This window comes from Panthera uncia, assembly GCF_023721935.1.
Source record: "Panthera uncia isolate 11264 chromosome B3 unlocalized genomic scaffold, Puncia_PCG_1.0 HiC_scaffold_1, whole genome shotgun sequence".
Classification (NCBI taxonomy): Eukaryota; Metazoa; Chordata; class Mammalia; order Carnivora; family Felidae; genus Panthera; species Panthera uncia.
This window is the reverse complement of record NW_026057582.1, coordinates 131,486,994-131,502,469: the sequence shown is the minus strand read 5'-3', so window position 1 is coordinate 131,502,469 and position 15,476 is coordinate 131,486,994. Positions and strand designations below refer to the sequence as shown.

Genomic DNA, 15,476 nt, shown 5'->3' with positions numbered 1-15,476 from the left:
GGGCAACTACCAGCATGGTACTGGGAAAGAATTCCAGCTGGTTAAATTTAGGGGCCTGTACAGATTCCAAACCAAGAATACTTTCTGGCGAGGGCCGTCGCATTTTCATCTGATGGCGAACGGGATTTTTTATTTTCAATCTTGTGCGCCCTGGCTTCTCAGTAATCGGTTCTTCTGCGCCGGCCCAGTGCCAGGGGCTCTGTTGGCCCTGTGTCGTTCCCTCCCGGCTGCTACTGACAGAGAGGCCTGTGGGTGCTGACAGTTCGGGCAATGGGGTCAGATGCATAGGTACATTTGGTCTTGTTAGTCTGGTTCTTCCTCCCAAAGCCCAGGAGTCCCGTGTTCCTTCTGGGAGCCTGTGTGAGAGCTGGGTTCTAGAAAGTTTTCCCTTCCTGCCTTTGACCTTCCTCTCCCGTTTGGACGGGTTACATGCTCATTCAGTGGACTCCTTCCCTCGCTAGCTTTTCGGTTTGCTTCTCTCCCAACCTCTCCCAGGTTCCAAGGGCCTGTGTGGCCCTCCCCACTCTCCTCCCATTCAGTGCCTCACGCGACCCCTCCTGCTCTGGGAAAACAGACAGCAGCACTGGACGCCCCCACTGGACGCCCCCACGTACTTTGATAGGAATTAACCCTGTGTGATAGATACTCCCCACTTCACAGAGGCAGAAACAAAGGCTCAGAGAGGTGAAGTGACTTGCTCAAGGTCACAGGGCCAGGAAAGTGGAGAGCCCAGGATGTGGCCTAGCTTAACAGTGCTGCTATCGTACCTCATATTTGGCGTTAAGAGCAGACACAGGGCAAAAGGACCTAGGTGTATACTTGGTGGCCCTGCCCTCGCTAAGGACCCTAGGCAAGTCGATCCATTTCTCTGGAGTCTCTGTTTCTTTGTCTGTAAAATGGGCATGAATTTGTTCCTGGTTCATTGGGTAGTTTTAAGAGATGAAAGGTGATGACAGCCAGCGGTGAACCTGGCCCCCCAAGCAAGCCTCGGTCCCCTCTGTGGAGCCATCATTGCGTACCTGGGCTATGTGAGTAGGGGACCTGCAGGGAGGGTGGCGGCCGAGAGGGCGTCACCCTGGATCTGAGGCCAGCCCACCCAACCTCGCGCCCCCCACCCCCTTCATGTTCCTCTGCCACGTGGCCATCTGTCTCCAACACTGTTCCAGCCTTACCAAGGCAAGAAAACTCGGACGCCTCATGCCCCGTAAGAAGAAAAAGTAATTTCAGAGAAGTAGGGGCCCTGTGTTAAACTGCTCTCCCCTCCACAAGCATGCACGACTGCCGCGTAAGCGCATGCGCGCACACGCGCTAAGCCCCACCCAAATGTCCGCACGGTGAGGGGACGCCCAGCAGTGTGCCCCACTCTCCACCCCTGCAAAGGATCCAGTCTATTCAGAAAGCAAACTCCAACACGCAGTCCAAAAGGAAATAACAAAACAAAAAAAACCCAAACTTTACTTGCATTTAGCCGTTAATAAATAATTTACAATATGTACACGCGGTGACACTCTACACAGGTCGCAGACACAAGGACGCAGTGAGGGGTCCCCACTTCCAAGCAGAACGCGATCAAACACAACCAAAATAAAGTGCTTCACTTTTTACTTCCGACATAGGGACCATCTAAAGACCAGCAGGGCGGGCCGGGGCCGTGCCTCCCACCCGCCTGCCCTGCCCGGGGTTGGGCAAGGAGAGGGGACCTCTTGGGGAGGAGGCGGGGAGCCTCCCGGGCCAGTGTATGAGAGGTCCCTGGGGAACAGCAGAGGGGCCGGACAGTGCGGGGCTGCGGGAACCGCCCGCCGCGGGCACCGCACCCTCGGGCGTGGAGCCCAGCCCGGGGTCAGTCCCTGGGTTCTCCGGAACAGCAGCAGAGGCGGGACCGGTTCGGGGCTCCTCGGATCGGCGGCCTGGGCTGACAGGAGGTGGGCGCCGGGGCTCTCGGAGGCAAGCCTCTCCTGGTTTGTGCGGCCATGGGCTTAAGGGAGGGGACTAGAGGGACGAGACCGTCCAGGGACGCTCGGGGCAGGGAGCGTCTGACCCTGACCGGCAGACGCCGCTCCTCTCCCCAGCACGCAGACCTGGGTGGACGGGCGGGGAGCAGGGCTCCGGGGGAGCAGGTGAGGAGGACGAAGAGAATCAGGGCAGGCCAGCTGGCCCCGTCCACTGCGCCTCCTGCCCACGCCCTGCAGCCCACGCTCCCCCACCCAGGAGGCTCTTGCCACCTGCTGGAGAGAAGGGAACAGAAATCGAGGTGGGGGCGCGGAGAGTTGTTTAGACATTTAGAAATGAGGACGAGACCTCCTAAGCACGGTGGAGAATGGGGGACGGGGAGGGAAGGAACCAGAGGAGGGCACCTGAGCCCACGAGTGGCGTCAGCTGCAGGCTGTCAGGCAGGGGGCCTGGGAACCAAAGCAGGGCACAGCGGCCACACTGCACACGGTCTCCTCGGCTCACAGGGAGGCCACGGGCGGGCAGGAAGGCACCAGGCGGGCACAACCTCTCAGTCAAAGGGTCACGATTCCCGGGGGGTCGTCCTAAGGCCCAGGGGGAAAGGAGGCCCTGCCTGGGGAGGGAGTCCAGCCTCTCAGATGCCTCAGCCCCTCAGCTTAGTGTGCGCGAGTGTGCTCGTGTGTGTGTGTGTGTGTGTGCGTGTGGCGGGCGTGGGCAGCAGTCGGCTGGGCCTGTTTCAGTGCATTGCGGGGTGGGGGGGGCGGAGGAGCTCGACTCTGATCAATCCCAGTGTCTCTGGAGGGGCGGGGTGGGGTGGGGGGCTTCGGCCCGAGGGGCTCTGTTTTGCACATTCACACTGCGGGGCGGTGGAGGGGAGTGGCTCCCCCTCTCACACAGCTCTATTGTCACAAACATCACAGCACTGGTCACCACAACCTCTCGTGGCCTCCCCGCCGACGACAATGACACGTTGGGGGCAGAGTGGGGGGGGGGGAGGCCGCCCCCCTGCCCCAGCCCTTGCCGGCAGACGGCGCAGGGCAGCTGTGAGGTAACCGTCCACAGTCCACTGGCCAGCGGCCGCCTCGGCTCCTGACCCCCCCCCCACCGGGGGAGGATGCCCTCCCTCCCCCCGATGGCCCCGGTCTCCCTGCAGCCACTCCCCCCACCCCCACCCCCCCGGCTCAGGGACAGGCAGCGCCCGCCTCTCTGCCCTACGCGGCGACAGCCTCCAGGACGGCGGGGAGCAGCGTGAGGAGCAGGAGGCTGCCCAGGAGCGGCCGGGGGGTGGGGGGCATCCCCACCGCGGCGGCCCGGCCGGGCGGCTCCCGAGTCCTCTCGTACAGGTGAAGCCTGTCTTTGTTGGAGTGCAGCATCTTGACGTCCTCCAGGGCGTAGTAGGCGGCCAGCGTGAAGTTCACGTCGCCCGTGGTGAGCAGGTCGAAGACGCAGGCCTGGTAGTAGAGGTCCTCCACGGGCAGCTTCTCCTTGCACTTGGCCACGGCCGTCTCGTATGGGAAGGTGTCGGGGGCCGCGGGCGCGGGGCTGGCGGCGGCCGGCCTGCGGGTGCCGGGGCCCTCGGCGTTGGCGCGGAAGGCCTGGAAGTCGATCTGCTGGTTGAGGGGGCAGCCGCGCAGGCAGAGGTAGAGGCCCTGGCTGTCCCGGTCCTCCACGGCGTTGACCACCTCCTCCGGCATGCGGACGGCGAAAGTCAGGTATCGGCCCACCTGGCGGACCACGATGGTGGTGCCGATGTACTTGGCCTGGATCTCCACGTGCTGGCCTGACACCTTCTCCGTGATCTTCAGGCTGTTGGCTCCGTGCTTGTCCCCACCGTTCTTGGAGCCGTCGGCGAAGGCGGCCGGGAGCTCGTCCATCTCAGCCTGGTACACCTTCTGGTCCACGCACTCCTGGAAGTTCTTGAAGATGATGGTGAGCTGGGGGGGAGGGGGGGCAGGAAAGGGGTGGAGAGAGGGGGTTAGGCGGTGCTGAGATGGTGGCGGCGGGGGGTCAGAGGGGAAGGCCCAGCCCCATGCTGGCGATGCTGGGGACAGGAGGAGCCCCCAAGATGCCCCGATTCCCCATTTTGGTCACCTTTCGGTGCCACCTGCATAATTATGCACTTAGTACTTTTCCTTAAAACAACTAGTTTTACTGTAAGACAAAGGGGGGACAAAAGGAGAGAGGGAAACCAAGAAACAGAGTCTTACTAGAGAACAAACTGATGGTTACTAGAGGGGGGGTGGGGGGGGGGATGGGGGAAATAGGTGATGGGGATTAAGAGGACACTTAATAGGGCATCTGGGTGGCTTAGTCGGTTAAACGCGCAACTCTTGGTTTTGGCTCAGGTCAGTCTCATGGCTGGTGGGTTCAAGCCCCACGTTGGGCTCTGTGCTGATGGTGTGGTGCCTGCTTGGGATTCTCTCTCTCTCTCTCTCTCTCTCTCTCTCTCTCAAAATAAATGAACTTAAAAAATTAAAAAAAAAAACTTAAAAAGAATATGCTTATCATGATGAGCATTGATTACAGAATTCTTGAATCACTACATTGTACAGCTGAAACGAATATAACACTGTATGTTAACTATACTGGAATAAAACTGAAAAACTTTGGGGTGCCTGGGTGGCTCAGTCGGTTAAGCATCCGACTTCGGCTCAGGTCATGATCTTACAGTTTGTGAGTTTGAGCCCCACATCGGGCTCTGTGCTGACAGCTCGGAGCCTGGAGCCTGCTTCGGATTCTGTGTCTCCCTCTCTCTCTGCCCCCCCGACCCCCGACTCATACTCTGTCCCTCTCTTTCAAAAATAAACATTAAAAAAATTAAAATTAAAAACGAAGTAAAAAAAAAACCCACACTTGTTTTACTTTAAAAAAACAAAACAAAACAAAACAAAACAAAACAACTGACTTAGAAGGGGAACTTTAGATCACTACCCTAAATAGGACACCAGATCATTTACTACATAGAGAGGTGAACCATAAAAAGAAAAGCATAGCTAATTAAAAATAAAAGTTCATTATCTACTATAGTAGGCTGAGTAATGACCCTCAGGATATCAGGCCCTAATCCCCGCAACTGTGAATGTTACCTTATATGCAAAAGGGACTTTGCAGATGTGATTATGTTAAGGATACTGAGATGGAGAGGTCATCCTGGATTATCTGGGTGGGCCCTAAATATAATCACACGTATCCTCCTAAGAGGGAGGCAGGGGGAGATCTGACCACAGAAAAGGCGAGGGCTCTCTCCACGGAGGCGGAGACGGGAGGGATGTGACCACAGCCCAGGGGTGCCGGCAGCCACCAGAGGCTGGAAGAGGCACTGAACAGATTCTCCTGGGAGCCTCTAGAAGGACTGGCCCTCCCAACACCCTCGTGTTAGCCCTGAAAGACTCATTTCAGGTTTCTCGCCTCCAGAGCTACGAGAGATAAATCTCTGCTTGTTTGAAACACTGAGTTTGTGGTATTCGTTACAGCAGCCGTAGGAAACGAATACGGTCCACAATCATCTAGCACAATCTTTCAAGCCGCCAGCAGACCTGCAGCCAAATTCCTTCGAGAAGACTGTGAGCCACTGGTTGAACATAACAGAGAAAGAATGAGCAGGCAGAGGCCAGCAGAGGCTGCTGTGGCAGGGCCTGCCCTGAGGGCCACCTAGCTGGGCCTTGGAGGTGAGCAGGAGGAAGTGGAGGAAGGAAGACAGGGGTGGGGTTCCATGCTGAGCATGCAGCCCTGGCCAGGGCTGGAGCAGGAAGGCCCATTTCTGCTGGCGCCTGCAGCTGGGGGTGAGGGGCTGGGCTGAGCTGCTGGGGGAGAAGCAGGCGGCTGGGTGGCTGTGTGGCTCCACCAGTAACTGTCCTCCTGGGAACCACAGACATGGGCACTGCCGCTGGCTGCATCTGCCGTGCCGGGCCCTGTGTGTTTTGGTTCTAGCCCTGTGTGTCACTGCCAGGGACAAGGACAGGACCTCCCATTTATGGTGCGGGAAATTCAGGCTCAGAGAGGTACAATGGCTCACACAGGCAGCAAAAGGCAGAGCTGGGTTTAGTCTCTTGGTTTCCAGCCCCTGGGCTCTTTTCAGCCACAAGCCTGCGGGGTGGGAGGCCTGGGAGAAGGAGGAGAGACAAACGGGACGAGGGAGTGAGTGCTTTCCCCGCGTTGTCCTGGGTGAGGTGCTCCCTTCCCTGCTCTTTCCTGCATGATCCCAACCGGGAAGACGGCATGGGCTGGAGACATGAGTCAAATCTGGGAGAGCAACCACCACCCCTCCTTCATTCCTGTTCCCAGGTGCCAGCTTTTAACCACTGGTGGCTCCGGGTGCCTCTAAGGCCACTGCCCCCTGAGCCAAGGGCAGCTGGAACCCGGACTCCAGACCAAACCCAGGGAGGCAGGTGGGGTCATGGGGCAAGATGGCACCCAAGGCCTTTTGGGGCTCCCTGCTTACCCCCACCCCTAATCCCTGCCCTACCCCTGGCCACTATTCCTAGAACTTGTCCCTCCCTTCTCCCCGCCCCAGCCACCAAGCCCCAACCTCCTGCCCCCCAGGAGCTGCCCTCCTCGCCAGCTGAGGGGGTAACACACCTCAGAGGGGCCGCAGGTCCAGGGGGCCCTGGTAAGAGGCAGGCTGCTGCTGACAACACAGACACCCTGGCTGTGGCTGAATTCTGTGCCTGGCACCCTGGTCGACGTGGCAGCGGATGACTGCCTGGGGGGTCCTCGGGGTAGAGGGTGGGTGACGCTGTGAAGCGCTACGGGAGTTTCTGGTCAAACAGTGGGTGTATGACAAGGTCGAGGCCCAGGCACGTTAGAAACTGCAAGCAGGTCCTACCGGCAGGGGGAGGCAGGACAGCTGTGAAGGACCTCAGCTCAGGCTGAGGGGCGGGAAAGGCCAGGGCTGAGGGTGGGGTCTGGAGCCGGCCCCAGGCCAGACGGTGCGGCTGCAATTCCGGGGGTGCGGGCGTGGCCCTGGGGCACAGACAGGAGGCTGAGGGGGACGCGGCAGAGAGCCATCAGCCTGGGGCCTCGGGAGCAGAGCTAGGGGAACAGACGAAGGACTGGACGGGGTGGCCCAGGGGGCCACAGAAAGTTCTAGGCCGGGCAAACCAATACGGTAGCCAGGGCCCAGCTGGAGGTGTCCAGGGCTGTCTCATCGCTGCTCCGTGGGCGCCCCCACACTGTAAAGCGTAGGGGTGACCAGGCTGGGAGAGCAGGAGGGCCTGGGCCTTCAGAGAGAAACTCCCCCTTGTCACCCCAGTACTCAGAAAGGTGAGGAGGAGAGATGGACAGTTGCACTTTTGGGGGCTCCAGGCTCTTGGGCCTTTGTGGGCCCCTTCCTCCCTCCAAAATACTAAAACTACATTTTGTGACTGCATTGGGATCCAGGCCAAGACAGTCTCGGTTGGCTTATGCTGATTTTTTCCTTCCAACTTTAAAACAAATGAAAGCTTTCTCGCGGGTCCCCGGCAGCCTTGGGGCCCTCGGTGTTGTACCTGTGGGGCCCGGGGAACGGTCAGGACGGAGGCACATTCTGCCGTCCACACGGGACACGAGGAGGGGCTGGTGCTCCCAGGCTGGAGGCTGGGGACCTGGCCAGAGTCCGTGGAGCGCTGCACCAGAGGCCCGGCTGTGCACAGCCCGTCGGGCACTGGCCCCCAGTTCCCCAACCCTCCCTCTGAGGTCACCGCCTGGTCCCGGGAAGCAGCGCACTTCTGGTTTGCTGTGGGATGTCAAAGGTGGCCACGGCTTCTCCATCCTGCTTTGAGCCCTACTCTCTGAGCCCCGGGGGGGGGGGGCCTCGGCCACTGCCATCTGCCCATCTGCCGTCGCTGGCCTACCAAAATGGCGACCTCACAGTTCCACCTCCTGCCTCTACCTCCTGCTGTTTCCTTCTCTCCGTCCTGCGGCTCCGCCCTGATGTGGAGGCTGCCTGTGGGGGGCCGGGAGGTGCAGCCAGGGTGGTCTGGACAGTGGGTGGTCCTGCCATTGGGAAGGGGGTGAGGGACGAGGGGCTCTGGTGTCCCTGCCTGGTGTGCTGGGGGGGGGGTGGGGAGGGGGGTGCTGCTGCTTTCCAAGTGCCATCAGCCTCCTGGAACAGGAAAGGCTGGTTTCCCTCTAACCGTCATCTCTCGTGGAGACAGACTCCTGGAAGGCTGACAGGCTGCTAGACTCTTCTTGGTACCAGTGCCAGGGACTCAACCACAAGTAACAGCATGAAGGGGCCTGTCGAAAGCCGGGCGGCTCGCTGCCAGCATGGCCACGGGTGCGGCTGCCACTCCTGTCTTTGCTGCCCCCCTGCCCAGAGGGGTCTGAGCCCCCCCCGCCCCCCCCCCACCAGGCCCGGCACTGGGAGCTGTATCCACATGAGGGGGCCGAAAAGTCCAAGACCCCTGTCCTCAAGGAGCTCAGACTCTAGGGGTGACACATCAAATAGATGAGTGGGGCAGTGGGACACATGGTAAGTTCTAGAGGGGAGGGGGAGGGCAGAGCAGAGACCCCAGTTCCTCTCCTCCCTGAGCCTCAGTTTTCACATCTGTGCAATGGGGTGCTACCAGCACAGTGAAGCTGGGGGCTGGGCACAGAAGGAAGCCGGGGGAAGTGGGGGCGGGAAGCTGGCTGAAATGTCGGCTTGGCCTAGAAAACCCTACATCTTGATCACCTACGAGAACACGGGGCCGGGCTGGATGATGCCTGTATCACAGGAAACGAGCCAAGGCCCTCTGGGTGAGGGGCGGGCCGAGAACAGCGGGTTCAAGTGGGCAGAAGAGACAGGCAGAAGGCTCTCGTGGGGAGGCACGAAGGCCCCTCAGAGATAACAGCCTCTTGGCTTCCGCTGCCTCCCCCGAGGCTCCAGGCTGCCCTCCCATCTCTCCTCCAGGCTTCTGCTCCCGTCCCTCCATGCCAGGCTCCGCAGAAGGACGTGGAGGAGGCCCCGCCCGGTGCTCTGGGCAGAGCCGGGGGCACCCAAGGGCGTCGGCATCCTGCACCCACCTCAGGCACCCCTCGGCCAGCTTTGTTCTCCATCCTCGGCCTGGGAGGTGCCAGGAGGGGAGGAGGCACCTAGCACCGAGGCTGCCGCAAAAGGGGTGTTTCGTCAACGTTTGCCGAATCAATGAATGAACAAAACCAACACACCTGCGTGGTGCAGACCTAAAAAAACAGGCGCGGGCAGGCCCAGGGCGCTGGAAACCGGCCACCGATGTTTCTCAGCCGGGTACCCTGTCTGCCCCGAGGCCTGAGACAGACTGAGCCCGTCACAGCCGGGTGTCCGGCCGGGCCTCCTGCTGCCTCCTGGCTGATGAGGGTGTAACAGAAGGTGGCTGGGCTCTCAGCCTGCCGGATGACCGAGGTGACCCCAGGTCACAGCAGAAGGGGGCTGGGTCAGTCGAGCTCTGCTGCAGAGCTCCCTACTTTCTAGAACTTCCATGCCCGGACAGGGCGAGAGGTGCTCCCATCCCTGTCCGGGCACCTCTCCCGGCCACAGGGCCCAGCGGGCCTCTGGAGCACGGCGGGCGTCTGAACAGATAGCACACAAGAACGAATGGGCGACTGATCCACTTGGTCTGGGAACAGCATCGCTGGGCTCGGGGTCCCAGCGTGTGCCAGTGAATCACGGGGGGTGGCATCCAGGGGTTCTAAGCCCAGGCACGTCACCCCAGCCTGTATGACCCAACGGGAAGTGGCCTAAAGGCTCTCGCTCCAGCCTGTCACGCCCCCCTCCCCCACCCCCACGGGGCGGTGGGGAGCAGAGGCCCACGATTCCTCCCACGATTCTTCCCAGGTCTGTGCTTGGCTCTGCTATCACATTTGGTGCTCACACCGCCCTGGGTTAGGAGGGGCGGGGCTTCCAAGGCCCGCGTCGCTCTCACACCCTCAGACTCCCCTGTGTGGCCCTGCCAGGACGGGACAGGGAGGCGAGGTCCCCTCCCGCGGGATGTTTGCTGCTGGATTTAGAAGCTGCAGCCTCAGGCTCCTGGCGTTCATTTATCTTGGCTCTAGGGAAGGAGGGAGGTGGGTAGGTGCAGGGGCCGCAGGGAAGGCGGCTGGGTCCTTGACGCGGGCCCTGCTGTCCGTGGAGGGCTGAGAGGGCGGACGGGGTGGAGAGGGCGCTGGCCACAACCCTGCCGCCCACTAGGCTTCACGGCCTGGTGCCAGGACCCTGCTAGGGCAGCCACGGGGCAAAGACCCACTTGTTGCTGCCCCTGCAGATGGGCCCGGGAAGAGACCCTCTGGAGGCAGCAAGGGCCACCGGAGCAGGGGGAGATGGCGGGAATTTTCCTGGCTGCCAGGTCACCTCACTGTCCTCCTCTTGGGCGTGGAGGGACAGGAAGGAACAGAAACGCCCTTGTGGACCAGCCTGGCATTGCCCAACGTGCCGCCTTGCAACGTGCTCTTCCTAGGAAAACAGACTCACTGCCAACCCGGAAAGGCCTGGGGGCTGCGGTGGGCCAGGCCCTGAGGAGGCACACGTATCCCCATCCCCTGGGCTCCCAGAGCCCACCAGCCTCCTGGCCTTGAGGCTGTGCCCCCTGGCCCAGTCTCAGGAGGCCACAGGAGACTCTATTGGAAGTGGGGAGGGGAGGGAGGATCTGTGGAGGATGGGGATGGCCAAAGGCCTGGGCCACAGGCCACATTCGTGGCTGCTTCCGGCTGTGGCCCTGTGAGCAGGACTTGAGTCTTGCCACCCAGATACTGAGGCCTCCTTGGGTCAGAAGACAACCGGCTGTCAGCGGCCTCTGGGGCTCCAGATGGTTCGGAAACGCCTCTGATGGCAACGAGAATGTGGCCGACTTCTAGAGCCACCCAGCCCAGGTCAACGCTAGCTCGCTGTTCCCAGCCGACTGCACTCTGGGTGGAGAGGCACATCCCATTTGGGGGCTGGCCCGAAGGAGGAGAGGAAAGCTGTGTGGGTGGCCCCTGGGGTGCTCTGTGAGCTGCTTCTCTGTCCTCACCTGTTCCACCTCCCCCTGTTCCCAGACACCACCGCCCTCTCTGCTCTGGGGCTGCGGCCTCTCCATATAGGCGTGGGGCAAAGAGAGGGCAGGACGGTACCCCACAGCCCTGCTGACCCCATCAGCGTCCTATAGCCCTGGCCCCCAACCCGGCGTCCCTCACCTGCTCCACGAGCCAACACTGGGGGCTTTAAAAAAAGAACACGTGCCTGACCCAACCCAGAGATCTGGTGTCACACAGGCCTGGAGGGGGTGGGGGTGGGGCCAGAATCACCATCTTCTAAAATCTGTTCACGCTGCAACAGTGCAGCCACGTGAGACGCCCCGGGCAGGACCGTCACCTCCAGGGGCTGGTTGGGGACACTTGTCCAGGGCGGACAGGAGTTCGCCCTCCTTGAGAGTGATGATGGAAACATACCTGTAGAGAGGCTCCTCTTTCATTGGGTTTTAATACTGGAATTCTACCACCATACAGTCTGGGGGCAAGAAAGGAATATCCCAAAAGTCCGAAACTGAGTACTCTGGCGAGTGTTTCTAAAATTTGTGGACAAGTGGCAGAGTGGATGGGGGTGCCACCTGCTTCAGCTCAGGTCGTGATCTCATGCTTTGTGGGTTCGAGCCCTGCGTCGGGCTCTGTGCTGACAGCTCGGAGCCCGGGGCCTGCTTCGGATTCTGTCTCTCCCTCTCTCTCTGCCCCTCCCCTGTTCACGCTCTGTCTCTCTCTCTCAAAAATAAATAAACAAATAAATAAAAGTTGTGGACAATAACCCCAGTAAGAAATCCACGTTAACAGCTGGACCCAGCATTTGCACTGATATGCATACATGTGTGCACACATACTGAGCTTCCTGAAACGTGTCCCCTTACCACGTACAATGCATTCACAACCTGCCTTTTCTATCGGTGTTGGGTTATGCCATCTTGTTCTACCCTGCCCAATTAAAAAAAAAAAAAAAAAAGGTGACATTTGTATGCTGGTTCCTGACCCCACAAAACTGATGTCACAAACCCCTGGTGGGCAGTATCCAGCAGTTTGAGAAATACCAGACTCCAGGCAGCATGAAGAGGGGGTTCCTGGTTGGTCTATCTCAGGACAAAGATTCTCTGGACATTCCTAAGTCTTCAGCCCATTTACTGAAAATAAGAACACTGGGAGGGTGCAGGAGGTGTCTGGTCTGGGCCCTGGTCACAGCAGGGACGCCCACGCCTCAGCCTCAGCTTACCTTGCTGGTGGCGGTGGCGGCCGAGCCGGGCAGCACGGGCGTGTTGGTGACCTGTACGTTCAGGTAATTGTTGTCGATGAGAGGCCAGGCGCCCTGCACCTTGCAGGTCTGGAAGCGGTCAGTGAAAGTCCTGAGGTGCGGGTCCCCGAAGAGGCCGCAGTGCGTGTAGTTGGGGGCCGCCGCATGCTTGTGGAAGCTCTTCTCGTAGTGGCAGATCTCGGGGCTGTCGGAGCGCTCCTGGCTGTCGCCCGGCGGCGGGAGGGTGCGCAGGCGCGGCTGCGACGTGGGGCCATCCTTGGAGCAGTTGTACTGGCTCATGAGGTCCTCTATGCCATGGACGGCCGAGTGGTATGCCAGGTCGCCCCGGCAGGTGCGGGCCGTGCGCCGCGTGCACAGGGCGTAGGTGCGCAGGGCCGCGCAGAACTCGGGGGCGTCTTCCGAGGTGGGGGAGTGGCTGCCCGCCGTGGCGCTCCAGAACTCAGAGTTGCACTTGAGGATCTTGCACGCGGACGTGGCTGTGGGGAAAGGGAGGGACACGCCGTCAAGATCCCTGGGTGAGCTCCGCCCCCTCACCCCTGGGGGCCAGCGCCGCAGGCGCATGCACAAGGACATCCCTTCCCAGGGGGCGCCACCTGCGCCGCACGTTTGCACGCAGAAGGCAAAGAGTCCCCCCACCCTGCCGCCTTGGACATCTGCTGATGCTTTCACAGCGATCCGCAAGCATTTTGGCAAAAGCAAAAGAAATTTGGCTGGGAATTAAGCCCCACTATTCAGTATGTGGCCTGGCCTCTGCTACTGTGTGACCTTGGACAAATCACTGGATGTCTCTGTGCCTCATTATACTTCTGTAGAAAACGGGATGATGGTAGCATGTACCTTATGAGGCTGCTCAGAGTGTTACGGCACTAAGGACTGCACTGACATAGATCAGAAGCTCCATGAATGTTGGCCAGTTGACGGTGAGCTTTGGTCACAGAAGACCCGGTTACCGTCACCCTGTCTGCAAAGCAAGAGTAGCTTCCCTGTTGGTCGCCACAGTTCCATCCCTCCTTTATCCTGCTCGGGAGGGGATGCTGGGAAGCAACCGACAGTAATAACCTTGGATCTGCCTTAAGTTGTGTTTTTAAAAAAGTCACTGACAAGCTTTGAGACCTTAGTGATAATTAGCTACAAAAGACCGCGCCTGAAAAACTGGGGCTTTGACACACCTGCATCTTGTACCTGGACACGTAGAACCTGCCCTTTCCCGGCCTCCCAGATTCTTTTGCACAGTCTGTAGTGACTTCAGTGGCCAGGCATGCAGCCCAGCAGCAGGAGAGAACATTCTATGCAGCCTCTAGCAGTGAAAGGGGCTGGCGGACCAGCGGGGGGGGGGGGGGGGGGGGGGGGGGGGGGGGGGGGCAGCTGCAGCCCAGGGCTGGAGCGATCAGCAGGAGAACGGGGCTGTTGCTTCAGCCAGTCCTGCCCAGGCCACTAGCCTGGCTCATGAACCCTTGGAAAACTGCTTCTCTGGTGCTGGCTTCTGACCTACAAAATCAAGTTGCAAATAAAACCTGGGACAGAAATACGCGGGGGAGGCACCTGAACAGCTGCCTTGTGCGTGGGCACCTGGATGGCCCATCTCTGGGAGATCTGCCACCTCCATAGGCACCTGCCTGGAGCTGAGGCTGACCTGGCCAGGTCACACACCTGGGTACGGGCAGCCAGCGCTTGTCCCGAAATTCAGGCCCCTCCCCTAACTTCTCCTGTGTTTGTCACGCTGCCGGCCAATTCAGCTGTTTCAGGTGGAATCTGGGTGGGCGTTTTTTTTCTTTTGAGAAGTCACATATTTACTTCAACGTGTATGAGGACAGATAAAACCAACAGAATAGAAGAGCCGCGGATTTTCCATTTTAATAGCTTTCAAGTTGAAGAAGTGTGCTGACTTAAGCAGACTTGGCTAATAACAGGGCACCTGGGGGAACACAGGAAAAGCTGTGGGTGAGACAGCCACCCCACCCCCACCCTGCATGGTCTCCCTCCCACAGAAACCTGCTCCTGGGGGTAGGTGTCCTTTGAAAGGCAGCTGGAAGAGTCTCCAGCCATGCTGACTTCCTATTTCTTTTTTTTCCAAGTTTTTTCCTTAATGTTTATGTACTTTTGAGAGAGAGAGAGAGAGAGAGACAGAGGACCAGTGGGAGAGGGGCAGAGAGAGAGGGAGACAGAATCCGAAGCGGGCTCCAGGCTCCGAGCTGTCAGCACAGAGCCCCACGTGGGGCTTGAACTCAGGAACAAGGAGATCATGACCTGAGCCGAAGTCGGAGGCTTAACTGACTGAGCCACCCAGGCGCTCCTGCTGTCTTCGTATTTTGCCAACCTACAGAAGACACCCAAGACCCAACCTACCCCAAATGCTAACGTGGCCTACGTGGGGGAAGGTAGAGGAGCCCCTCGTGGTGGAGGGGAGGGGGGGAAGGGGGGGGGAGGCTCCGCAGCGCCCGCTCAGGCAGCCTCACCCATTCCGGGTGTGCTGACCCAAGACGCTGCTTTCTCAGAATCCTGGAGACACGGCATCAAAGACAACTGTCTGAATGGGGCACAGGCTGCTGCTGAGTGGCAGTTGCCTGGGCTACGCCCACCGCTTGCCCACCAGCCTCGGGAGCCCAGCCCGCAGCCGGGTGTGGGTGCCCCTCCGGCCCTCACCGTGCCCAAAGCAGAGAGAGGAGACCCCTAGCCCCTTTACAACCAGACCACTGCAGCCCGAGCACGACTTGCACCGGCCTCAGCTCCCGCCGAAGCTGACCCAGGATGGCAGAGAGTGAAGTCACAGCTACTCAGTCTCGGGCCAGGGCCTCACCCCAGCCAGCCCTCCCGGCAGCCCCGAGGCCAAAGCCAGGCCCAGCACGGCTGCTTCTCTGGCCCGAGGCCTCCCTGAAGAAGCTGAAGCAGGACTTGAATCTGGCCTGTTGGGCCTAAGAGCCCATGCAGTGGGCAGTTCCAAAAGTCATCACATAAGTTAGCACGTTCACGACTGCCCCCGCCAGCCGCCGAGTGGGTCGGGGCACGCTTTGCCGCAAAGCGACCCTCAGACTCTCCCCGAGGACCCCACCAGCTGGCAGGCCCGTGGTCCGTAGGCTCTCCGTGGCCTTGCCCCCAGTTCCCAGAGGCCACAGCTCAGGGTCCAGCCCACAGGCTGGGCAGGGGCTGGAAGGCAGGGGTCAGGAATGGGGCCTAGGGCAGGACCAGCCCACACACAGACAATGTGGGATAGGCAAGGTGTCTCACTCTTGACTGCCACTGGTGGCTCTAACCCCACAAATGGGGGACCCCTGGGGGACCCCCCCCCACCCCCCCTCCCCCCCTCCCCCCCACCCCCTGG

At 60.1% G+C, this 15,476-nt stretch overlaps 1 protein-coding gene across 1 annotated transcript in view; it reads right to left on the bottom strand.

Moving 5' to 3' along the window:
• Positions 1-3,091: 3,091 nt before the first annotated feature.
• The window catches only part of RGMA (repulsive guidance molecule BMP co-receptor a), a 50,951-nt gene continuing 38,566 nt past the window's right edge, over positions 3,092-15,476 (bottom strand). Inside the window, exons 3-4 of the mRNA XM_049614053.1 lie at positions 12,119-12,633; positions 3,092-3,884 (exon numbers count right to left, since the gene is read on the bottom strand). Of these exons, the coding sequence (XP_049470010.1) occupies positions 3,162-3,884; positions 12,119-12,633 (1,238 nt within the window). The 3' untranslated portion in view covers positions 3,092-3,161. The remainder of the gene's footprint in view (positions 3,885-12,118; positions 12,634-15,476) is intronic.